This window comes from Triticum aestivum, chromosome 3D (assembly GCF_018294505.1).
Source record: "Triticum aestivum cultivar Chinese Spring chromosome 3D, IWGSC CS RefSeq v2.1, whole genome shotgun sequence".
Classification (NCBI taxonomy): Eukaryota; Viridiplantae; Streptophyta; class Magnoliopsida; order Poales; family Poaceae; genus Triticum; species Triticum aestivum.
The window spans coordinates 388,526,209-388,548,849 of record NC_057802.1 but is presented as its reverse complement, the minus strand read 5'-3'; the positions used below and the strand labels follow the sequence as shown (position 1 = coordinate 388,548,849).

Here is a 22,641-nt window from a genome sequence, read left to right as displayed (position 1 = left end):
GTTCTGAGGATAACCATCAAGATCAAGAAGACACGACTCAGCTTCACCCTGATGATCTAGGTCAACTTGAAGATGAAGAACTGCACCGAGATCGTGGTCTTGGTGAGGGATCATCACGAAAGTGTAAGAAACTAAAGATGCATGATCATAATCTGCCTATTCAGTTCCCAACCACTCTCTCCACAAACCACTTTGATAACCTAATCCGACGTCGTGAGGTGCATCACATCCCTCGTGCACATGTCCCCTCAGGCTGGGATATCCAGCGTGACACGGGGTCAAATGCACAGAGGAAAGATGGTTGGGGTACCAGCAACTATGATATTCTGCAGGCACAACAGCATACTAGCATGTTGGTGTAGACTTTGATTAACCAAATGAATCAGTTGACGGAGCTGGTCGTGAAGCATATCCAAGCATGCGACAAGAAGCCACCACCACCTTCAAATGACCAAGCATGAGGGGGTCTACATTTTTATTTATATTTCTTAGCATGTTAGTTGTTGCATTGCTCCTTATGAGCATTTATCAATGTAATCGGTTGGATTCAAATAATAAAGGGTTTTTAATTTGCTTGTTTTCTCTTACTTATGCTTGATGACAATGTGATTTTTAGTTATCTTTTATTTATCCCAGCAAACATGCTAATTCCAAGTTGCATGTTTGCTCTCAGCCCCATGACATCTTTTAATAATGGCAGCAGCGATACACGTGCTTACTCGCAAACATGATCTACACTAACTATAAAAGACAAAAGGTTCCCTCTCCTATCTTACGTCAAAATAATTTTGGGATGCTCTTGCTACCTCCAATAGTCACCTCATTACCAGTGTGTTCTCCTTGGCGTGGGCTTGCTGGCTTCTGCTGCTCCGTATGGGAGAGAGAGCGTGCGTGTGTGAGAAAGGCCCAACGTCCAGAGCAGTTTTACCCAGGCGCAAAATTGTGATGCCGAAGAGCAGCAGCAACCAGAGTACTTATTTTTTCGTGTTTCGCAAGATGAACCAGCCCTCAGGCGTTGAGAGAGAGAGAGAGAGAGATGGAGCGATTATTTTTTTGTGACCGAGAGATGCTGCTGATGTGCTGCTTCTGCTAATGCATACACAGAGAGGGGCATGTGTCTAATACCTTTGCTGCTAATGCATACGCATAGATAGACAAAATTATGTTGTGTGCTATCTATGGGAGCGCGTACTTCTGCTACTATTATCTTTATTTGTTGTACTATTGTTTCTCATTTGTACACAGAGAGGAGCGCACAACATAATTTTATTATTAGGCTACTCTAATGGAACCACATCTTTTCCTAACATATAAGATAATTCATAATATCTTGTGTACGCAGCTGAAAATAATTTATACTAGGAAATAAATAATGGAAACATGCACGTATGGAAGGATATAGTTGAGAATATCCTGTCAGACTTTAATGTGGGTTGGAAATCAGGTGGAATCAAAACTTTGCTTATTATTTGGGGTTAAAAAATGGAAGTTGTCTTATTATTTGGAAGGCACTTAAGTCTCGAAGATGCAGCTGTCAATCAGGCCGTGATCCCTTCATATATCCTTCGACGAGCTCCTGATTCAACACCCACCCGAAATCACTCTCATCAATGGAGGCTGTGCATGAAGCAATGGAGGTTCAGGTCGCACCACAAGAGGCTTTGCCCGCCCCTCAGGAGGCTGCGGCCAACGTGAATGCCCTAGCAGATGCCGTTGAATTCATTTTTCAATCTATCACTGATGTCCAAGACGATGAGGCACTAAATTAAGTTGTATTTCTCTGCCTATTACTTGGTTTCAATATGCATGGTTTCTGATTGCATAGTAATAATTTTATAATCCAAGTGTGAAGTCATGTAAAGGTAAAACATATTTATTTCCTCATTAGCTATTCATCTAGACTTGTGTAGTAGTGACCATTACGAAAAATTTGATCAATGCTACAATTTGGTTTGTTGCTTTTCCTTAATTGTTTACTTATAATAAGAAGCTCACCTGCCAATGATGAATCCCGCAGTTCGAATGTTCAAGTGTATGAAGAATAATATATCCAAACAGATATGTTGGGTTATAATATGCATGTAATTAATTATATTTGATTAATTACTTTACACTTCATTTTTTTATTGCCCTGTAGCAACCCAAAGGCATTTGCCTATGTAATGAATATGTTTTTTGGTTATAATGGCCCTACATTGTTAAATAACTATTATTGATAAGTGTTAGTTGTCTGCTACTATTTATTACATATGGTACATATGGCCATGTTAATTTGGTACAGAAAAGATTGGTCATGAGCATTGTTCTAGCTACCAGATTATCACACAGGAATTAGGATGTTTTTAATTAAATAATGATTTTCACTGATCTTTACTATACAAAAGAGTTAGACTATATGTGATGTTTTTTTTGGTAAAGATTGGTCTGCATTTTTTGGGCAGCACAATTTGGATTAGAAGCGGACGACCGTATCGGATTGAAATTAGCCTACGGATGCTCCAGCAAACAATTTTGCTTTTTGGACAAATTCATCCCGAATGCTTCAATCTTGCAGTCCGTAAGCTTGCGAGTGCTGAAGTAGAGAGCACTATAGGTACAAGAATGCTTGGAAACAAACATTTTTTCGACTTGCAGTTTCATTCTCAGGCACGGGCTCTCAGACACTCTTGGATGGATCAAGAAACACGCACCACAGTGCTGATCGACAGTGTCGTTGTCCGGCCATTTCCTAAATATAATGTGTTCAACTCTAACATTGTAAGAGACTCTTTCTTGTCATTTATTTTGCTTATTATATTACGAGCTAACATGTGTCTATTTACCATAGTACCTACTACCATTTGTTTCGGTTGATTCTTCATACGGACTACTTGTAGTTAACATGGAAAGTAGGATGGTTCTCCCAATTGATCCATGTATCGACACCTATGATGGACCATACAGCTTTCATAGCACTGAAACGAGGAAGGAAATCACAATGTTGAAGCAAGAGTTCAACGATGTGTTGCAGATGAGAACCCCTGGTTGGGATACCAATCTCATGGACTGGTCACCGTACGGCATATCTTCTAACGGCAGGCGGTAATATACTAAATTGATCACATACATTATAAGCACAAAATTATAGTATTAATATAGTTAATTTTTTTGTTACAGCAAAGACTCCGCTTTCCTTGTACTACAGGAGATGGCCCACCAGAATGGTACTACTCATTCTGGCAGGATGACCACTCACGTAAGTACACAATAACAAGGTTTGTTGTGCAATTTGTTTTCCAGCAAATTATTAAATTATTTTTTTCATCTTTTATAGGATTCAATACAGCTAAGAAAGAACCTGATGGTCCAGATGCTGATGATCAAAAACAACGAAGCAGCTGGAAACATACCGGCTGAAATTAGAGCGGCCTTGAGGGTTTTAAACGACTGAATATGGTCCGATGCATATTCATATGTCGCAAATAAATGGCTACTACAGCTTTGTTAGGGATCGAATTGATAATTATCTATTTGGCAATACGAACAACTATATAATGCATTGGATTATATATACCCGAAAGGTTTAAATACTTTTTTTGTTATGGTTATGTTAAACGTAGGTTTTGCGACGCACCCTGTACTTCCTCGTATCGTATAACTCCATCCAATATATGTCAACTATAACTCGAAATATCTCGTCAATCAGTACAGTAAAGTCATGCATTGTTTTTAAGGCGGTGAGGCGAGGCAAGGCGCTGGGGGGCGCCTCACCGCCTAAGCGGTAAGGCATAAGGCAAGGCGGACATCTTAGATAGTTCTAAGCAGTAGGGTGAAGTAGAATTTGGCAGGCAACTAGGCATACACACTACACATCTTGCACTTGCTGCTGGTTGTAGAGCCCAAATAGGATCCATCCTCTTTGTACTTTCTCTTCTCCCCAACATTAATATTCTATCCATCCAGGCATCCACTAACCACTATAAGAGAGGTAATGAGCAACTTGCCAAGCAGCTAGCACAAAGCAGTGAGCAACCAGCAAAGCACGAAGCAATGAACAACTAAAAATAGCAAGCAATGAAAAACTTAACATGGAAGAAAGAAGGCAGAGCATGGTGGGGGAGAAGGGGGAGGGAGAGGTGTTGGCTCCTTGCTGTTGCCTGTTGTTGGTTCCTGCTGTACTGAAGAGGAGGAGGATGAGCTACTGGAGAGGAAGCGGATGAGGAGCTGCTGGAGAGGAGGTGAGGAGGATCTGCTGCAGAGGAGGTAGCAGATCTGCTGGAGGAGAGGAGCCAGATAAGAGGAGTAGGTGTGTGTGTACTGGGGGTTGTTTCTCTCCCTCTCTTTGACAACTCTAAACTGTTGGCGCCAACAACATCTCTGTTTCCCACCAGAAGACTGTTTCCCGCCTAAAACTGTGTTATACAGATTGTTGTGATGAAAAATAATAAACAATATTATCTTCTGCAAAGCTGTGTTCGAATGAATGATTTGTATTCCAATTATATTGTTTGATATATATTAGGATCGTAAAATTATGTGTTAGACATGATTTATACTAAAATAAAGAAATTGTCTATTGTCCCGTAGCAATTATCTATAAAATAATTAAAGACATTATTTACGCAATGGCAATTACCTATAACATAATTAAAGATATCATCAAGGTAATGGAAAATAACAGAATATAAAAGGGAAAAAATAAATAATTTAATGTGAAAAATAGAAAGGTTAAGAAATATCCATAAAGAAGAAAGTCAACCTTTCATAGGCAACAAATTGTGATTCTATACGCATGTGATAAATCAGATACGCTTTCATAGGCAAGTTATCATAAATCACAAATTTGCATGTATTAAATATGATGTGAATCAATTCGGTTGATCATGGACCGATTTTGATATGTCTGTTTCCTTAATTAATAAACAATTATTAATAGGTTGTCGAATATTAAAGATCTGACAGATATTTCACCCACGGGGACCTAGCCTGCCAAAAACAAATTTTCAAATATATTCTGTTTTCCCGCCGCCCACTATGCTTATATAAACAAGCCCCGCTGCACCATATTTGCCTCCATCTTTCTATAGAGGAAAAGTCATCTCCTACACGAAGACCATGGTAATCTCATACGGATCGATCACCTCTAAGAGGGTGATGGCGTCGCCGCCGGCTCCTGTCATCAGTCAACCCATCACCCCTCCGATGAACAGGCAAGATATAATAATCTTTTTGTACGTCTATTTGCCATCACTAGATAATGTTTTATTTTATTGAAATAATCGCCATTGTTTTGTCACTTGGTCTTTATCTTAAAAGATGTAGCACATGGCATACACTAGAACATAGTAATAGGCTTGGCAATTAAAACATCTTTTGTCGGCTTGTTCATCTTGTATATTAGTTAAAACTAGATGGACAGTGAGTCTGAAATACATAATAGCTTTTTTTCATCGTTGCAAAATATTACATTGCTATAATCAAACCCCGTAGGATATACAGTTTTTTTCTATGGCTCCGAAACACCCCGTCCAAATATAACACAATCAATATATGCATTATATTGTGAGATGCAACCCCCAAAAAATCGCCAGATGTGCAATTGAGGGTGGTGAAAATCTTGTACTAGGAAGGAGGAGATAATTTGATGAAGTAGAAAAAGGAGAAAAATAAGAAGAAAATAAATAAGAAAAACAAGAATAGTATGTATAAATTTGACATGATTAGTGTTGGGCCACTAGAATGTTATGCTCCTTGTCTGTTTAATTTTATGCTTCCCTTGCAAAATAATTTTACCTCATCCTTTTGTTTTATTCTACGCACAGGAACTTGAATTTTCATCGAGTCCAAATGGAGCACATATATCAGAACTGCTGGATTATTGAAGCTAAGGTCATGTGGAAGGCTCACATCAAAGAGAATGGCATGGGACACTTGTACCTTCAGTGCATACTACTCGATCGGCATGTAAGGCATTAATCATCTACTTTATAGCCCGCATTTTCAAAATATAATTTTGATAAACATGTTTTTTTGCTCATTGTTTGTATGATTCATAAAAATATATTAGGGAACAAAGATGGAAGCGATTGCGTACAACAGCCAGGCAATCCGTTTCAACAGCATGCTACAAATCGGTAGGACCTATGATTTCAATCGCGTCGGGTTCAGCCCCACAGAAATGCCAGATGGACATTTCTGGTACCTAGCCATGGACTTTGTCACCACACTAAGTTCTACGACCGAGGTTTGGATGTCGGCACAACAGATACCGTCGACAATTTGTCCACCGTGCTTCCCACAGTTTGGAGAAATATTTGAGCTACGGGACAAAACCATCACTGGTGCATCATCTTTAAATTTGTTATTGCATATTACTCTGTAAAACTCAGAGTCTCATTGTGATTTCAAATTTGTAGATGTGGTTGCTATGCTTGCATACGTTGGTCAGATAGAATATAAGTGGGATTCAATATATAAACGCCGCGTCCCTTCCCTCGAGATTGGCCTCATGAACTTTCAGTAAGCGCCATTTTATAATTTGAGATTTTCATATGCTTATTTTTGTAATTTTATTGTTGCAATGATAGACTCACAATTGTATTTGTTTGTAGACGGCAGATAATTTTCTTACGTGTACGTGAAGAGCAAGTTGGGCCTCACTTCTGCCATTTGCAATGCACTGACAATCTGTTCGAGAAGCTTGTTGTTACTTACATACAGGTAAATCAGAGGCAGCGATGCTTGCAAACTATGAGGGAGAGCACATTCATCTTCTCTCCTAACATTAATGATGGTCATCATTATCTACAAGGTAGGGGTTGCGTTCTATTTTAAATTTGTTTTGAATGTATTTTTTCTTTAATACTATGTCACTACTATATAACACTGATTTTTATCGTAGATATCCATGAAGCCAGCCTCATGACACTTGATGAAACACGTGCGTACGTCAATGGTGTTGTTCAATCTAGGAACAATGGACGCTAGAAGCATCCCAGATGAAATTAGAGCGGCCTTGAGGGTTTTGGACGGCTGACTATGTACCGATGCATATTGAAATATCGCAAATAAATGGCTACTACAGTTTTGTTAGGGATCGAATTGAGAATTATCCTTTTGGCAATATGAATAATGTATTCTACATCTACATCTACATTACCCTCTGGCATGTAATAATGTCACAGACGCTCTAGCGCTGTTTGGGTCCAATATGGGGCAGGTACCCCATACCTATGGCCGGGTGCTGTCCCTACCTTTGCCCAGGGTTTTGTTGCCACCGATCTTGCTCGGCAACTTGAGGAAGTTAATATTAGTTTTCCAGTTCAAAAAATTAAGGTTTATAATGCCCACGGAGCCCAACGCTTGAATCCAGAGGGGGAAAGATTTATTAGAGGAAAGCCACCGGGCCACACCGTTTGAAAACTAATATTAATATTTATTAGGGAAAGACATCAAGGCCCATAGGTTAAATTATGGGGGTGCAGCGATCGCTTTCCGTGTGGGCATCGAGCGTTGCAGCTATCGCTCGCGAAAGAGTAAATCCTGTTTCTTTCTATTTTTCGATTGGGAAAGTTATGGGGAAAGGGAGGCATATATTAGGAAACATTTAATATGTCTCTGATTTATCTGCAGAGTGCAATCAAAATAAAGATCTTGCCTTAATTTATGATAGTTTTTTCTTACGGAAACATGCAAATAAGGAACGTTAAGGGGCACCTTCCCTACGGCCATCATCTCTACTCAATATAAAATCCTACGGGTCCTGACTTCACCGTCGTCCACTGATCCCTCCTCGCTTTTCCAGTGCTAAGACAGACGTTTTGCCCTAGTAATGGAAGCAATGCCGATTTTTGGGGGAGTGCGACACGCAGTCGACTTCGTCTACGATTTCATCATGCTTTCCTCAGACGAAGAACAACTAGAGTAAGTTCTCACAGCCCTAAATATCTAATCTTGTTTGCACTTCATCGTCTAGGTCCACTGCCCTTTACATGTATAATTTTTATACAAGTTATCGTATAAGTCCACCCCAGTCACTCCCAACAATATTGAACAAGTGATAAACTACTATGAAAACACTGCAATCTGTTTAAGTTTTTGCTCGTGCATAATATAAAAATACTAAAATTACGTAGAGATTGCAAACTTTTTTACGTCATTTGATGTGATATGTACTATCGTTAAATTAGTCATATGTTATAGACACCAACACAGTTGGATTGTTTGAGTTTACGTTTATTTAAATTTATGACTGTTATGAACCTTGTTCTTCCTTTTGACAGCACAATCTAGATTAATAGCCCCCGCCCATTCCCTATCGAGATTAGCCTACGGATCATCCGAGACACCATCAGAGGAGATGGAGTTGTCCATCCTTGTGCTTCAATATTGCCGTGCGTAAGATTGCTACCGACGCAGCGGAGAGGAGCGCAGGCACCAGCTCTGTTGGAAAGACACATTTTTTCAATTTGGGATTCCATGAGCAAGCACGGGCGCTAAGGCAGACTTGGTTAAGCCAAGAACAGCGCACCAATGCGCTGATTAACAATGTCGTGCTTGAACCTTTTCCAAGATACGACGTGTTTCACACCCCTACAATTGTAAGTTTTCTCATTGTTAGAAATTAGTTTGGTTATTTTGTTGCCATTTACCTTTGTCTACCAAATGCAGTATATTCTCCCACTGGCACACGTGGATTCGTCATACGGTCTTTTAGCAGTGAAAATGGAAATGGAGAGGACTATCGTTATTGATTATTCAAACCAGGCTTTATTTCAGTTTGAGGAGAACTTCCATGACACTGAACTTCATAGGGAAGCCCTTTTAGTGAAGCAAGAATTGAGCTTTGTCTTGCAACAGGAGGCCCCTGATAGGAACAACCAACTTCTGGAATGGCCCGAACAAGAGAATATTCATGTTTCACCTCGGCGGTACTGTTTTAAATTTGTCTTAGGTATTAGTGTGTGTTCTAATATAGCTATTACAATATTGTGTTTTTTGGTGACAGCATGGACTCCGGATTCAAAGTTTTACAGGAGATGGCCCATCTGTATGAAACTATCGGGAATGACATGGTTCATAACATGCCTAGGACTGATGTAAGTGCATTTGTAATGAGGTTACAGCTTTCATATATTTGCTAAATATATCTTCTGACTCTTTTTATGCTTAATTTGAAGGATCCACAAAGTCTCAGGAAGCGACTAATGGTCCAGATGCTGATGGTCAGGGAGAATGAAGCAAAGGATAACATTCCAGATCAAGTTAGAGCAGCGTTGAGATTTATTGGTGGCTAAGGAGGACTGCTGCATCGATAAATACCTAAAAATATTATTATGTTTAGTTGCTTGCTAGGTAATAATCTGTTTCAATGCCCGTGCTGATCAGATGACATTTTCTGAAATATTTTTAAAGTTTAAAGAGTGATTGATGGTGGCATCCACTAGCTATGTTGGTTGTTTATTTATCTTTAGTTCTATTATCTTTAATTCTATCTAAATTTTACGGTTGTAGACCAGACCAGTTTGGACCAGGTTTGGTGCTCCAGGTGAACCAGAGTACTTTTGTGTTGTACCATGGCAGGTTCACAACATACTCAAAGTAGACCAGGTGATGTTTTCAGACATTCCGTGCCTCGAATCATATACTACCTCGTATAGTATAACTCCATCCATACACGCACTGTTATACTATACGAGGTTTTCTTCGTCGGTAATAATCACATTCCAGCTAGAGAATAGCCAATAAACATATGACGGTCATACGACACGTACCTTGCATATATTCTTTAATTTTAAAGTTGTCCTTGATCTTCCTCTCTCGCCGTTGCCTTCAATTCCAGCTAGCGAATAAGCGCTGATTATATTTTGTGTGTTCCTGAATATAGTAACAAAAATGAGAGAGGAATGGTTTTTGTTATTGATCGGTACGTACAGTAAAAAACCAAAACCACTTTAATAGTAGATATGTTAGTGTGCACGTCGTGAATTTTCTATTGCGATACAGCGAAGCAGCTAGCAGAGCAACCAGCAAAGCAGGAAGCATTGAACAATTGATAACAGCAAGCAATGAACAACTTAACATCAGCATCATCAAGAGCAGAGGATGGTGGGGTAGAAGGGGGACTGCTTCCCGCCTAAAACTACTTCCCTGCCTATCTGGCAAGCTCAAGGCGTCCAATCTGGATCAAGGCGCCAACCTGGACGCCTTAGCAGCACTTCTGACGCCTTAAAGATTAAGTCAGACGCCTTACTCAGGTACCTAAGGCAAGCTGGACGCCTTGAGCTTGCAGGTCCTTACGGATGCCTTAAAAACAATGAAGTCACGAACTATATATTTGCCAATAAGAACTATATATAACTATCACGTCAATGCCTACTTATCAACATCAGCAATAAAAGAAAAGCAGTTGTCGTAAATCATAGTGTGATGGAACGTATGTACCTCATGTTCAAGTATTACTGAAATCCAATGATCATTTCCTGCATGCTTTGCCTGCAAATTAAAGTGTAACTTGATCCTATTAGAATGATGTAATGGACTCACTTATCAAAATTGAGTTGAATATACTCTTACATGAGAAGGCTTCAAGGCTCCCCCAGATTGTACTTTCACCAAGTTTAGTTGATCAAGGAACACATTTGCACTGAAAATAGACATTTGTACAGGGAAATCAAAGAGCCACCACAACACCGAAGTATATTCATAATAATTTTGATTAAAAAAAAGAGACTGATATTCAAAAGCCAAATACATTTGACCTTATAAATTTGCTTAACGCCATTGGTTTTTTTAAACAATGCGATCATACCATGATTGAGCTTAGCAATATTAATATTTCAAATGAGGAAACCATCAAGCAATTTAGGTTTTACTTCTAATTTAATTAAATTCATAGTGTTTGTTATAAATTATTTGGAAAACCATAATATCTATGGCTCTTATTAGTAAACATACTATCCTGGTAATGTTTTATATATGAAATTTTGGTTGGCTAATTTGATCCTAGCCAACCAAGACGACGATGCATTTTGCTTCGCGCGTCAAAGAGAAATTAATAAATCAAACAGTCTGTTTGTCTTACACAGTTTTTGCAAATATCATCAAGCTTAACATATGTCAGACCACTCACAATATCACAGACCCCCACACATATATAATCCCAGGCTTGCATATCCGGTGCAGTGATTGTTCGACATAAATAAGAGTACAGTAACCTACTACTACTAAGCTACTATACTAATCAAGTCAAATTTTGTTCAAGTTGCTACCGTTTAGTCGTGTAGAGGATGTACCTGGCTGGTCAAATTCACTGGAGTCTGCTCTGTCTGAGATGGGCTGCAGCAGTTCCACGCCCCCTTGTGACCTACGGCCGCTCGTACCCAGTCGATGTTGACCTTCCAAAAGATCGATGATGCATTAGGTGCATCTATGTTTTGATTGTGCATACAACAAAATCAGAAGGCTGTTAATTGCCAACTTTCAAAAACAAAACATTTAAGATTATTTGTTTGTTAATTCAACTTTTATAGTACACGTTGAACTGATTAAATACACATAAATTATATAGAAAGTTCATGTTTACCTTTTCAAACTGAACAATAATAAAAATAGAAACAATATTTAAATATATAAATAAGATATTTCATTGTTATATGGCATGCAATCAGTAACTTCTCTGCCATGATCAGTTGTTTATTTAATTAATAGAACAATTTAGTATTTTAGTAAGTTCTGATTTCTGACATCTTTTCTAATTTATTATGAGGTGTGTGTCTGATGAAAAAAGGAAAGATATCTGCACCATACATAAATATATATGGTAGAACTGGAAAGATATCTGCTACCCAGCCTTCCCCTGAATGGCCTACCTATATATGTTAACCTCCTCTGCCATCCCTCATCCCCCTCCTTACTCTCCCTTCGCCCATCACATATACCAAAGGATCAAAATACCCAGACTTGGAGGACAAATTCCGAAGGAGTACCTTCTGTAAGCAAGGAGCACCAAGCAGGCGAGGTCCTCTAGGTATGAAAATTTCTGGATCTTTCTATTCTGTAAAAGGGTAACAGTTATTAGATTAGGATCATGCTTGGTCAGGCATACCATCAAATTCCAAAAAAGGAACACCATTGGAGATAGTGCCAGCCAATACAATTGATTTTAGATCTAATCAAGCAGTCCTATTAGGTGGGCTGCAACTGAATACAAACAGTTCTTTCAGATATTATAGGCTAACAGTCTATTCTGGACATCGCAAGTGTGGCATACACCTAACTTTTTAAGTTATGACCATAGTTGACTGCCTAACTTTTTAATGAAATCTCATTAATATATTTGAGCCAGAAAAACAAACAATTAACTTCTTAAGTGTTTCAAAATGCCAGAAAACAAACAAATATAATCATCTTCTAAAGATATATATCATCAGAGTCATAATATTAAGTCATTACATTTAATAGAAATTGCATGATGACAAAATGCTTCGATGGAATAGTCTAAAACTATTCACATTGGATATGTAATACTTCAATACCAACTACATTCTCAAGATAGAGCAAGTAATACAATGAATATAACAAAAATATTCTAAACCACCTTCTGGCCTGCCAAATGTAACAACTATTTAAACTTTCTATCGGCTCATAAATCATAGCTTGCAAACCATCAAGAATTAGAAAATGGTCGCCAAGTTTTGCTTGAATTATAAACATGTTCTAAGACACTACTGCTCCTAAGGTAAACAACATAGCTATAAGTCCATGTATAAAATAATAATAAACATTTAAATTATATGAACGATATAGTAAAGAAAATCAAAAACTCACTTGCACATGATCTCTTGAACTGGCACCCTTCATAATCCTCCATCAAATCAAACAAGACAGGTATGATCGGCTCTCTAGAAGGCAGGAGCTTGTACTGTTCTGTGAGACAATATTGTATGCCACTATTTTTAAGTTTCTGAAAACAAGAAACTGATATTGCATAAGTATAAACTCGAGATCCAACAATATGGGAGATAGCCTTCGTGTTTGGCATGTCATTATTCATTCGCTTCTCTGAATGATGAGGAGAAGCACCAGATAGGATGTCAACGAAATGCAAGCTAGCTACAGGATACAAGTCTAAAGTTCAAACCAAGCTAGCTAATTAATGTTCTTTAAAATACTAACAGTCTTCAACAAAACAAGCTAGAAAATAAGCACCTACACAGGCAAAATAATTCGCTACAGGACGAGCTCGCGGGCGTGCTCTGCCACGTTCCTATTAGGCGTCACATGTGTTATTTTATAAGCACATACACAGGCGAAACAAGATGGTAATAAAGTTAGACAGCAACCAGTCACACTATATCTTCTGAGAATATTTAGAATAAACAATCAGACTCAAATAATAAATACTTTGTTCTAGCACGCAGTGTGCTGTAAGGTGGCATGTCAGAAAGGTTATGTGGAGATAAGGTCATTTCACAATACCTAACACATGACAGTGTAGTGATTGACCCAGTCAGATGCCACAGAAATATGGAGTGCTGCAAACATTGCATTTTTCTATTTCTGATAGGTACTTTTTTCATGGCGCATCAAATACAATCATTGGAGTTAACCAATAAGCAAAAAATTGTATTGATTAAATATGATCGCATACTATACAAAAAATCCAGATAGTCCAAACTATCTAGGAAACAATGTTGTGTCAATCTGGTTTACAAATAATAACACTAATGACTAATATTATAAATAGCACAGAGTGGGTTGTAACACGAGGGTATTTTAGTTAGCATAGAACTTTTAATATATTTAATATATTCAGAGAAGAGGTGAAGCTCCGCTACAGTTTGCAACCAACAAAAGAAACAAACATGCAAATTCAAATTATAGCCATTGCATGTGAAGGCAAGCCCGCATGATACAACAAAAGAAACAAACATGCAACTACAACTATTGCATGGAAAATACAGGAGAAAAATAATCAAACATGTCCATATATATTATATTAGCGAGATATTTGATAATATCAAGTTTACAACAATATGTAAATTAGCACTCTTGCAATTTATATCAGACACAGAAAATCACACAGACCTTGCTTATCCTTGTTCTCCTATACATATTTAACCATCGTGTGTGTATCGTCCAAAGTTTGTCCTGTGTATAGCACTTATCCTAAAGCTAATAGTAGCAGTACACGCTCACAATAGCTATCACAAACCTTTGTCTATCTCCCTCTTCCTCTCTCTTCTCCTAAAGCTAACAGTAGCAGTACACGCTCACGTAGCTAGCTACAAATTACAGCAAAACACGGACCGTACTCCATTCGCGGGGACGGGGGAGGGGGAGGGGCCGTTTGTCTCACCTTGACGCGGAAGTGGTGGGGGATGCGGAAGACGGCGGAGTGGTAGACGATGAAGACCACAGGTTGCACCACCGTGACCCGACCTCGTGGTGGTGCTTCTTGCCGGCGATATGGACCACAGGCTGCACCACCGTGGCCGTGTCTTGGCCGTCGGGGAGCCGTCTTCCCATGGCCCTGCCTGTGAGGCCGGGTCACGACGCCTCGATAGATCAGCGAGGAGGAGATCAGGTCAGGGAATCAACAAATGGAAAAAGTAGAGGAGGAAAGGGTTCGGATCGGCGTACCGGACCTTCTGGCGTTGCAGATCGAGGCACCCCGCTTCGGATCTGAGCAAGAAACTCGCCGGAGACCAGCACCACCACGGATCCGAACGACGACCAGATCCAGCACCCGCGCCTGGTCGATGTTGCGGGATGTGTGCGTCACCATCGGTCGCACACGAGTCTCCGGGGACTGGTGCGGTGGTCGGCTGGAGGAGCCGTGGTGGTTGCGGGCTCGGCAGGGCCAGGGCGACGATGCGGCGGGGGGAGGTGAGCGGGTTAGATGTGGCGACTGGCGAGTGAGTGGAGAGGAGCGGGGAGGGGACTGATGCGGCAAGGGCGGGCGGAGGAGCGCGGCCGCCAGCTCGTGGATGCGCGCGGCGATGCGGCGGCGGAGGGGAAAGGGGTCGTTGAAGTGAGTGGGTGAGGAGTGAATGGGATAAGGTTTGCGGCGGGGTAGGTGGCCATGAGTTATGTGGGAGGCGGGGGAGGTGTGCCGTCGCGCTGGGGAGGTGGGCCGTCGCGCGGGGGAGGTGTGCCGTCGCGTGCGGACGTGGGCCGTCGCCTGTGATGCACTTGTGCTGGGCCTGGCCCAGCCTTATCTGGCCCTGTGTAATACTGTGGATCAAAAAAAACTGTGCATATAGATATAAAAACTATACATACCTCGCAAAATCAATAAAAGTGTATAATAATATACATGCTTCATAAAAATATAAATTTTTTATACTTATTAAATAAACCAAGGGTATCATAACAAAAATAAGTGGGGGGTAAATAATAGAAAACACAAATATACTTGGTTGAAGAAGGTTTGTTTGCATGTTTTATTTTCTTTTGTTGGATAGATTTCCATAGCCTACATAAATAATTAAAATAATTTTCAGATGACTACTTACTTATGTAAGAACATTATAGTTAGTTGTTTTTCCCGAATTTTTATGGGGTAGGACATTTATTTAAACAACATATATTTCTAATAATATCAATTAGGTTTCTTTTTTGCATAAAAAAAGTTGTGTTATTTTCACTTTTATTTTTATTATATATTATATATAATTATATGATGCAGTAGGAAATATCATTTTTCATATATTTCATCATGGTATAGTTGTTATTAGTGCTGCGATGAATTTTTTTCATTATTTTTATACCTCACAAAATAACATATATATTTACAGTATACATACCTCGCAAAATATACAAATATGTATATATATATATATATATATATATATATAAGCATGGTTTATAAAAATAAATATTAAAACAATAGTAGAAAAAAGAAATATACTTGGTTAATGTTGGTTTATTTTGTTTTTTTGTTTGACAATTTTCCATAGCCTATACAATTAATTTAAAATAATTTAAGCAATTTCAGACCCCTACTTACTTATATATGAACATTATAGTTTGTTGTTTTCCCCCAAATGTTGTGTTAGTAAAATGATTTAAGCAGCGTATTTTTCTAATAAAACCAAATGCTTTTTTAGCATAGAAAACATTTGTGTTAGTTTCACATTGAGTTTTATTATATCTTTTATATAATTTTATGATGCAGTAAAAACTATTAATTATATTTCACCATAGATATAAATTGATGGGTTCCGACATACGCACTGATGCAACGATGACAGACCACGCGGAAACATCATGAGAAGAGGTGCGTATAGCTAACCTTCCTCTGTATGTATCTTATAGATGATAATACATAAGGTCTACTTTTTATTATTATTTTATTTCAGAATACAGGAGACATGGATATGGACTTTCGAGATGCACGGAAACAATACACTGAGGGTTCAGATGCGATGTCGTTGAAAGTGGACGAAAATTCACAACATAAAAATGTCGAAGAGGTTATATCTCATAACAAACCAAAAAAGGATGCCAATTTACATGTTCTGCCACAAGGTATTTTTTTAGTATCATTATCAATCTTTTTTTGTGATATTGCCTTTTGTATTCAACTAATTTTTGCTCATTTTGATTGCTAAGTTGGCTCAATTTTTTATGAATTCGACAGACTATGTTTGTACCCCTAGAGATATTACAGTCATCGAATCAATCAAGTCTGCCCCCAAGAATACCCAGTTCGTGGACATTGGAGATGCCTTGTTATCAACCGACGATTTGGAATGCCTTATGAAAGATGATATGTTCTTACATGATGGTGTAAGACCAAATGCACAAACTTTGTAATTAATAATTTGAACAAAATATAATATCATAAATTGTCAATATAATGTAAATCTTGATTACAGGTGATAAATGCTTACATATATTGCATGCTTGCTCACGACCATCTAAAATTCAGGGCGGATGAAAAGGTAGAAATTGTTAGCACGTTTGTATCTGGCCAGATAAAGGAAGACGGAGAAAGAGACATAGACCCATCAAAATATCACCTCATCGTGCATCATGTTAATACTTATCTACCGCAAGATATGGTTAGTTTTTGTCTCGTTATCCATGCATATAATTATGGATTGTTTTTATTTAATTCATATTATTAATGATTTATTAATATTTATATCTAATTGCGATCGTGACTTGTATGATGTTACACCAGTTATTCATTCCGATTAACATGTCGGGCTACCATTGGTATCTAGCAGTCGCCAATGCCAAAAAACGTGAGATTCAAGTATTGGACTCACTTGGTTCTCGGGTCAAACGCAATGACCTTGCTACTACGGTAACTATATTTTTTTTACTCATCTTAACATATGTTTTGTTTGCCTTGATCCCTAATATTTCTCATATATAAAATAGTTAGTAGGACTCGAGAAGCGTCTAAAACTTGTAGAGCATAGTCCGGATTTTATCAGAGGTCATAAGTGGCCCGATCTGAATGTTACAAAATGGACGGTTGTAGAGCAGTTTCATGAGGCAATACAAACCGATGGGTAAGCACTTGTTACAATGGTTTGTTTATTTGATTTATTTGTGTGGTGTTGTAAAGGATCGTTTTATAATATTATAGCGCATCATGTGGACTGTTTATGCTAAATTATATGGAATACTGGACATCACATGGACTGTCAGACACGTTCACCCATGTATTTCATTTTATACATTATCTCGTTATTTTATCTCAAAATATTATATAAAATGTTTTTATATATATTTTGTAGGCGGATATGAAACATTTTTGACAAAAATTAGCTGTCATTTTGCTCGATTCAGAGCTGAATAAGCTAAAAGGAGATCCCATATACCATCAACCTGACAACGAAGAAACTTTAGCTAATTCTGATCTCGAGATCCTGGAGAATCCATCTGACGTAGTCAAAGACAAACGTCCTGCCCCAGTCACTATCATACCCACGGACCAACGTGAATTACTTGCCGGCCTCTGCAACTACATCATGTCTATCGATGATGCCGGATGTTTGGAGTAAGTATCATTTATCAATATTTAATGTGCGGATTTATAGTATTGTTCTTCATATCATCCAATTTATAGGAAGGTATGGGTCCGGAGCTCGACACCCGATCCAATGGGCTTAAGTCTTAAGAAACTTCAGTGCATACTTAACATGGAGCAGACCATGGACAATGACTGCTTCAACACAGCCGTGCGTATGCTGGCATGTGACGAGGGAGTATTGTTCACAGACCCTTCTGTGCACTACATGGATCTACGATTTTGTGTAAGTTATCTTAACTCTTCATTCTATGTGTCATTAGTATCAACATGTTGAAACAATATTTCTTTTTTACTTAGTCCATGCTGCTAGAGTCAACACGAGGTCAGAAATTTTGCGAGAAGGAAACTATCCAGACGTTGGCAACATTATTTGATAGCTGGCCTGAAATGGGCAACGACATCTCATCGTGCAACAAGGTAAGTAAAGTATTTTGTTGATTGTTATCATGGTTTATTGTTGTTTCTAATAGCTCCACTTGTAGATTTATCTTCCCTATGCATCCATCGGCCGATACATCTTGTACGTCATCGACAAAGAGTCATGTGGTCTATATATATTATGGATCCTATTCAAACATCACAATCGTTAGAGGAGAAAAGTTTGAGGCATGCACTAAAATCAAAAGGTTTTGCAAGGGATTTCAAAGAAGCACTCGAAATAAAGCTGCCTGGTTGGAATTATGATCTATCTAAATGGCAATGTTTATTTTCGTCCGGTGTTCCAACGAGTATAGAAGGGTAATGATTTCATAACAAAAACATTTACTTTTGTTATCACTATATTATTTACATTGTTAATTTAAAGTTTTGCAGGAATTTGTCTGGCTATTTTGTTTTTCATTTTATGCTCTGGTTCAACGGTGAAGATTTGGTCAAGCCGATTTGCGCGGTGAGTATTGTCCGTTACATGTTTTAAGACCTTGGGCTTCTCCTTCATACTAACTACATGTATGCGTTTGTGCAGGATGGGTATGAACTGAGGAAGCAGTTTTTATTATACTTGCTAAACCATCGTGGGAATGAAGCTAAAGGAAACTTACCGGATATTGTGAAAGAATTTCTTAAGCGCATCATGTAGATATGAATAGTTTTGTAATAGATGTTTAGTTGGAACATCGCTCAGTTTGTTACATGGACATGTCGTTAATTTTTCTTTATGTTATCAATTTACATTACAAAAATGGACTTCAGTTATTAAATAATTATGTTTCTGTTATATTGTTTGTATGTGTGAAATTTAACATGTAACTCTTGCAAACTTTTTCAAGAGCCCGTGGCAACGCACGGGCACTCTACTAGTAAGTCATGAAGAAAGCAATAGCAATATACTAAACGATCAAATGCTAAGCTAACGGAATGGGTCAAGTCAATCACATCATTCTCTAATGATGTGATCCCGTTAATCAAATGACAACTCATGTTTATGGCTAGGAAACTCAACCATCTTTGATCAACGAGCTAGTCAAGTAGAGGCATACTAGTGACACTGTGTTTGTCTATGTATTCACACATGTACTAAGTTTCCGGTTAATACAATTCTAGCATGAATAATAGACATTTATTATGATATAAGGAAATATAAATAACAACTTTATTATTGCCTCTAGGGAATATTTCCTTCACTAATAAAGTAAATAAAAAAATAACAGGACAAACACATAAAAACTGAAAAACAGAGAAAAAACAAAGGGAAAGAGGGATGTGCTGGAGGGTACAGGTAATGGGCTTCAGCCCAATAGCAACTCGATTGACCAAGTCAGTCAAAAAAATAGCCCAACCCAGCTCAAAGAACAGCCGAGAAAAGAAAACAGCACGAATCTTAGAGTAAGAATCATCGGCCGAAAAATTGACTGGCCCAAATTTAAAATTCAGGACTTACATATAGCTTAAGTGAATTAGTAGAGACAATCATGCATGAATGACAATGATGCTCTTTAGTGACCATCGTCGTAGCCAGCCCGTATAGGAAGCAGAAGCAGCTGACGATGTAATGTAAATCCTGAAATTGCAAGTCACTCGGAGAAAAGTGGACCTGTGTGACGGCCGGCCGGTTCTTTTTCTTTTCTGTGTTGGGCAACGCATTTAAACTACTCGCTGGCAGTTGCCGGTTGCGCCGCTGCTCCGGCCCCATTTTAGTCGTACACTTCTACCCATAGAAATTGTCCTCGCTTCCGGAAATGCCCACGTCTCGCGCGCCTTTTAAACCCCACCACGGCCTCTCCACGCTCACATCACATTTGTTCAGTTTTAGTCCTAGTGTCCTACTACGAGTAAGAGCACATACACGCGATGGGCTCGTCACCTCACGTCATCATGATGGTGAGCCGACTTGTCGTGGACAACTTCTTGGGGGTCTTTGCGGTGGCCGTCGCTGCCGCCGTGGTTGGGAAGGCGTGGCCCGTTCGCCTCGAAGAGATCCTAGAGCAGATGCTCGCCTTGCCGCGTGTCTACGTCTTCATGGCGGTGATCCTGGCGGCGGCCCTGGAGAAGATGCGGCGCATGCGGCGGCTGCGGGATGTGTACCTCGTGGAGTACGGCTGCTTCCGGCCCAAGCCCTGCTACCGCACGCCGTTCGCCACGTGTCTGGAGCATGCGCACCTCATGCCGTACCTCGTCGACGAGGAGAGCGTCGCCTTCGCGATGCGGCTGCTCGAGCGCTCCGGGCTCGGCGAGGAGACATGCGTGCCGGACGCGTACCACTACATGCCCCCGGACCGCAGCCTCAAGGCGTCCCGGGACGAGGCCGAGCTGGTCATCTTCGCCGCCGTCGACGACGTGTTCGCCAAGACGGCCGCGATCAAGCCAGCCGACATCGACGTGCTCATCGTCAACTGCAGCATCTTCACGCCGGTTCCGGTGTTTGCCGACATGGTCGTCAACAAGTACAAGCTCCGCTCCGACGTGAAGATCATGAACCTGTCGGGGATGGGGTGCAGCGCTGGGCTCGTCTCGGTCGGCCTCGCCAGGAAAATCCTCCAGGTGGCGCCGGCAGGCACGCGCGTGCTGATAGTGTCCACGGAGATCCTCTCGTCGCAGTACTACGTCGGCACGGAGCGTGCGATGCTGCTGCCCAACTGCCTCTTTCGCATGGGCGCCGCGGCCATGATCCTCTCCAACTCCCCGAGTGAGGCGCGGTTTCGTCTCCGTCGTGTGGTGCGCACCGTCACCGCCGCACGGGACGCCGACTACCGTTGCGTGTTCCAGGAGGAGGACGACAAGGGGAACACCGGCATCCGCCTCTCCAAGGACCTCGCCACCACCGCCGGCTACGCGCTCAAGAACAACATCGCGGCTTTCGGGCCCCTCGTCCTGCCGGCCACGGAGCAGCTCCTCGTCGCGCTGTCCCTGCTCAAACGGAGGCTCCTCAGAGGGCGCGCCAAGGTGAGGCTGTATCGCCCGGACTTCCGCACTGCGTTCGAGCACATCTGCATTCACGCGGGCGGGCGTGGAGTGATCGACGAGGTGCAGGACGGCCTCGGCCTCTCCGACGACGACGTGGAGGCGTCGCGGATGACGCTGCACAGGTTCGGCAACACGTCCAGCAGCTCGGTCCTGTACGAGCTAGCGTACCTGGAAGCCAAGGGCCGGATGAAGAAGGACGACAGGGTGTGGATGATCTCCTTCGGTGCCGGGTTCGACTGCAACAGTGTCTCGTGGGAGTGCGTCAAGCCGGCCGGCGACGCCGACGGGCCGTGGGCCGAGTGCGTCGCCCGCTACCCCGTGCAGCTGCCCGAAATCGACAAGGACATGTGAGGGGGAGCTCTCTGCTGTACTTAATTACGTGCATTGTATACCTGCCTAGATTTGGATCATGCCGCATGGGGAAGGGTTTAAGGAAGAATCCTAGCTTCATACCTTACTTAGTACTAGTAGGCTAAAAGTACAGGCCAATGATGTTGATTTGATGTATTTGTATTAATTATTGATTGAATCCCACAAAATTGAAGTCCGTTCTGTACGTGTACACGGCTCACCGACTGCAACTTTGTAATTCCAAGATACTAAGGCCAACTCCACCGCAGGACCCAATCGTCCGCAAATGTCTATTTGGGGCAAAAAGTGCACTCAACAGGCAGACCCAAACGGATAAGTCGTCCGCAGACGTCCGTTTTTATCCGGCCCAACCCTAAACCTGGAGCAAATTGGAGCAAGAAATGGGGCAAATTGGACATGCACGGACGCTGGCGCTGGTTCCTCTCGTCCGCTGCGTCCGCTAACTGGCCCACAAATCAGCCGCTGCCTCCCTACTACCCCTGTCCAACATGCACGCCCGCTCGCCCCGCGCTCGTGTCGCCGCCCCGCGAGCCCGCCGCCGCCCGCCGCGCACGCTCGCTCTGCTCCCGCGCGCGCGCCCGCTCTGCTTCCGCGCGCCCACTCTGGTTCCTCTCGTCCACGCGCCGTCACCGCATCTCGTCGCCGCGGGCGGAGCGGGTAGCACAGCGAGGTGGGGCGAGCTGCGGCGAGACGGGCCGGCGCGAGCCGTGGCGAGGCGGGGCGAGCGGCGCGTCCGGGACAGACCAGTTGGGGTTGGGGGCCTCTTTTGTGCATTGGACGCAGATGCGTCGGTCGACCGTCCGCCCCCCGGACGTCCACCCTTTTCGCTACCCAAA

General features: G+C 41.2%; 1 protein-coding gene across 1 annotated transcript; it reads left to right on the top strand.

The window, feature by feature from the left end:
- The first annotated feature begins 20,244 nt into the window (after positions 1 to 20,244).
- On the top strand, positions 20,245 to 21,989 carry LOC123079091 (3-ketoacyl-CoA synthase 6-like). The gene has a single exon (XM_044501767.1). It carries the CDS (start codon positions 20,321 to 20,323, stop codon positions 21,782 to 21,784), a length of 1,464 nt encoding a protein of 487 aa, XP_044357702.1. The 5' UTR covers positions 20,245 to 20,320; the 3' UTR covers positions 21,785 to 21,989.
- Positions 21,990 to 22,641: the final 652 nt, after the last annotated feature.

Excerpts from the sequence above, each read along its gene's own strand:
- LOC123079091 (XM_044501767.1), top strand. The coding sequence starts at position 20,321 with ATGGGCTCGTCACCTCACGTCATCATGATGGTGAGCCGACTTGTCGTG.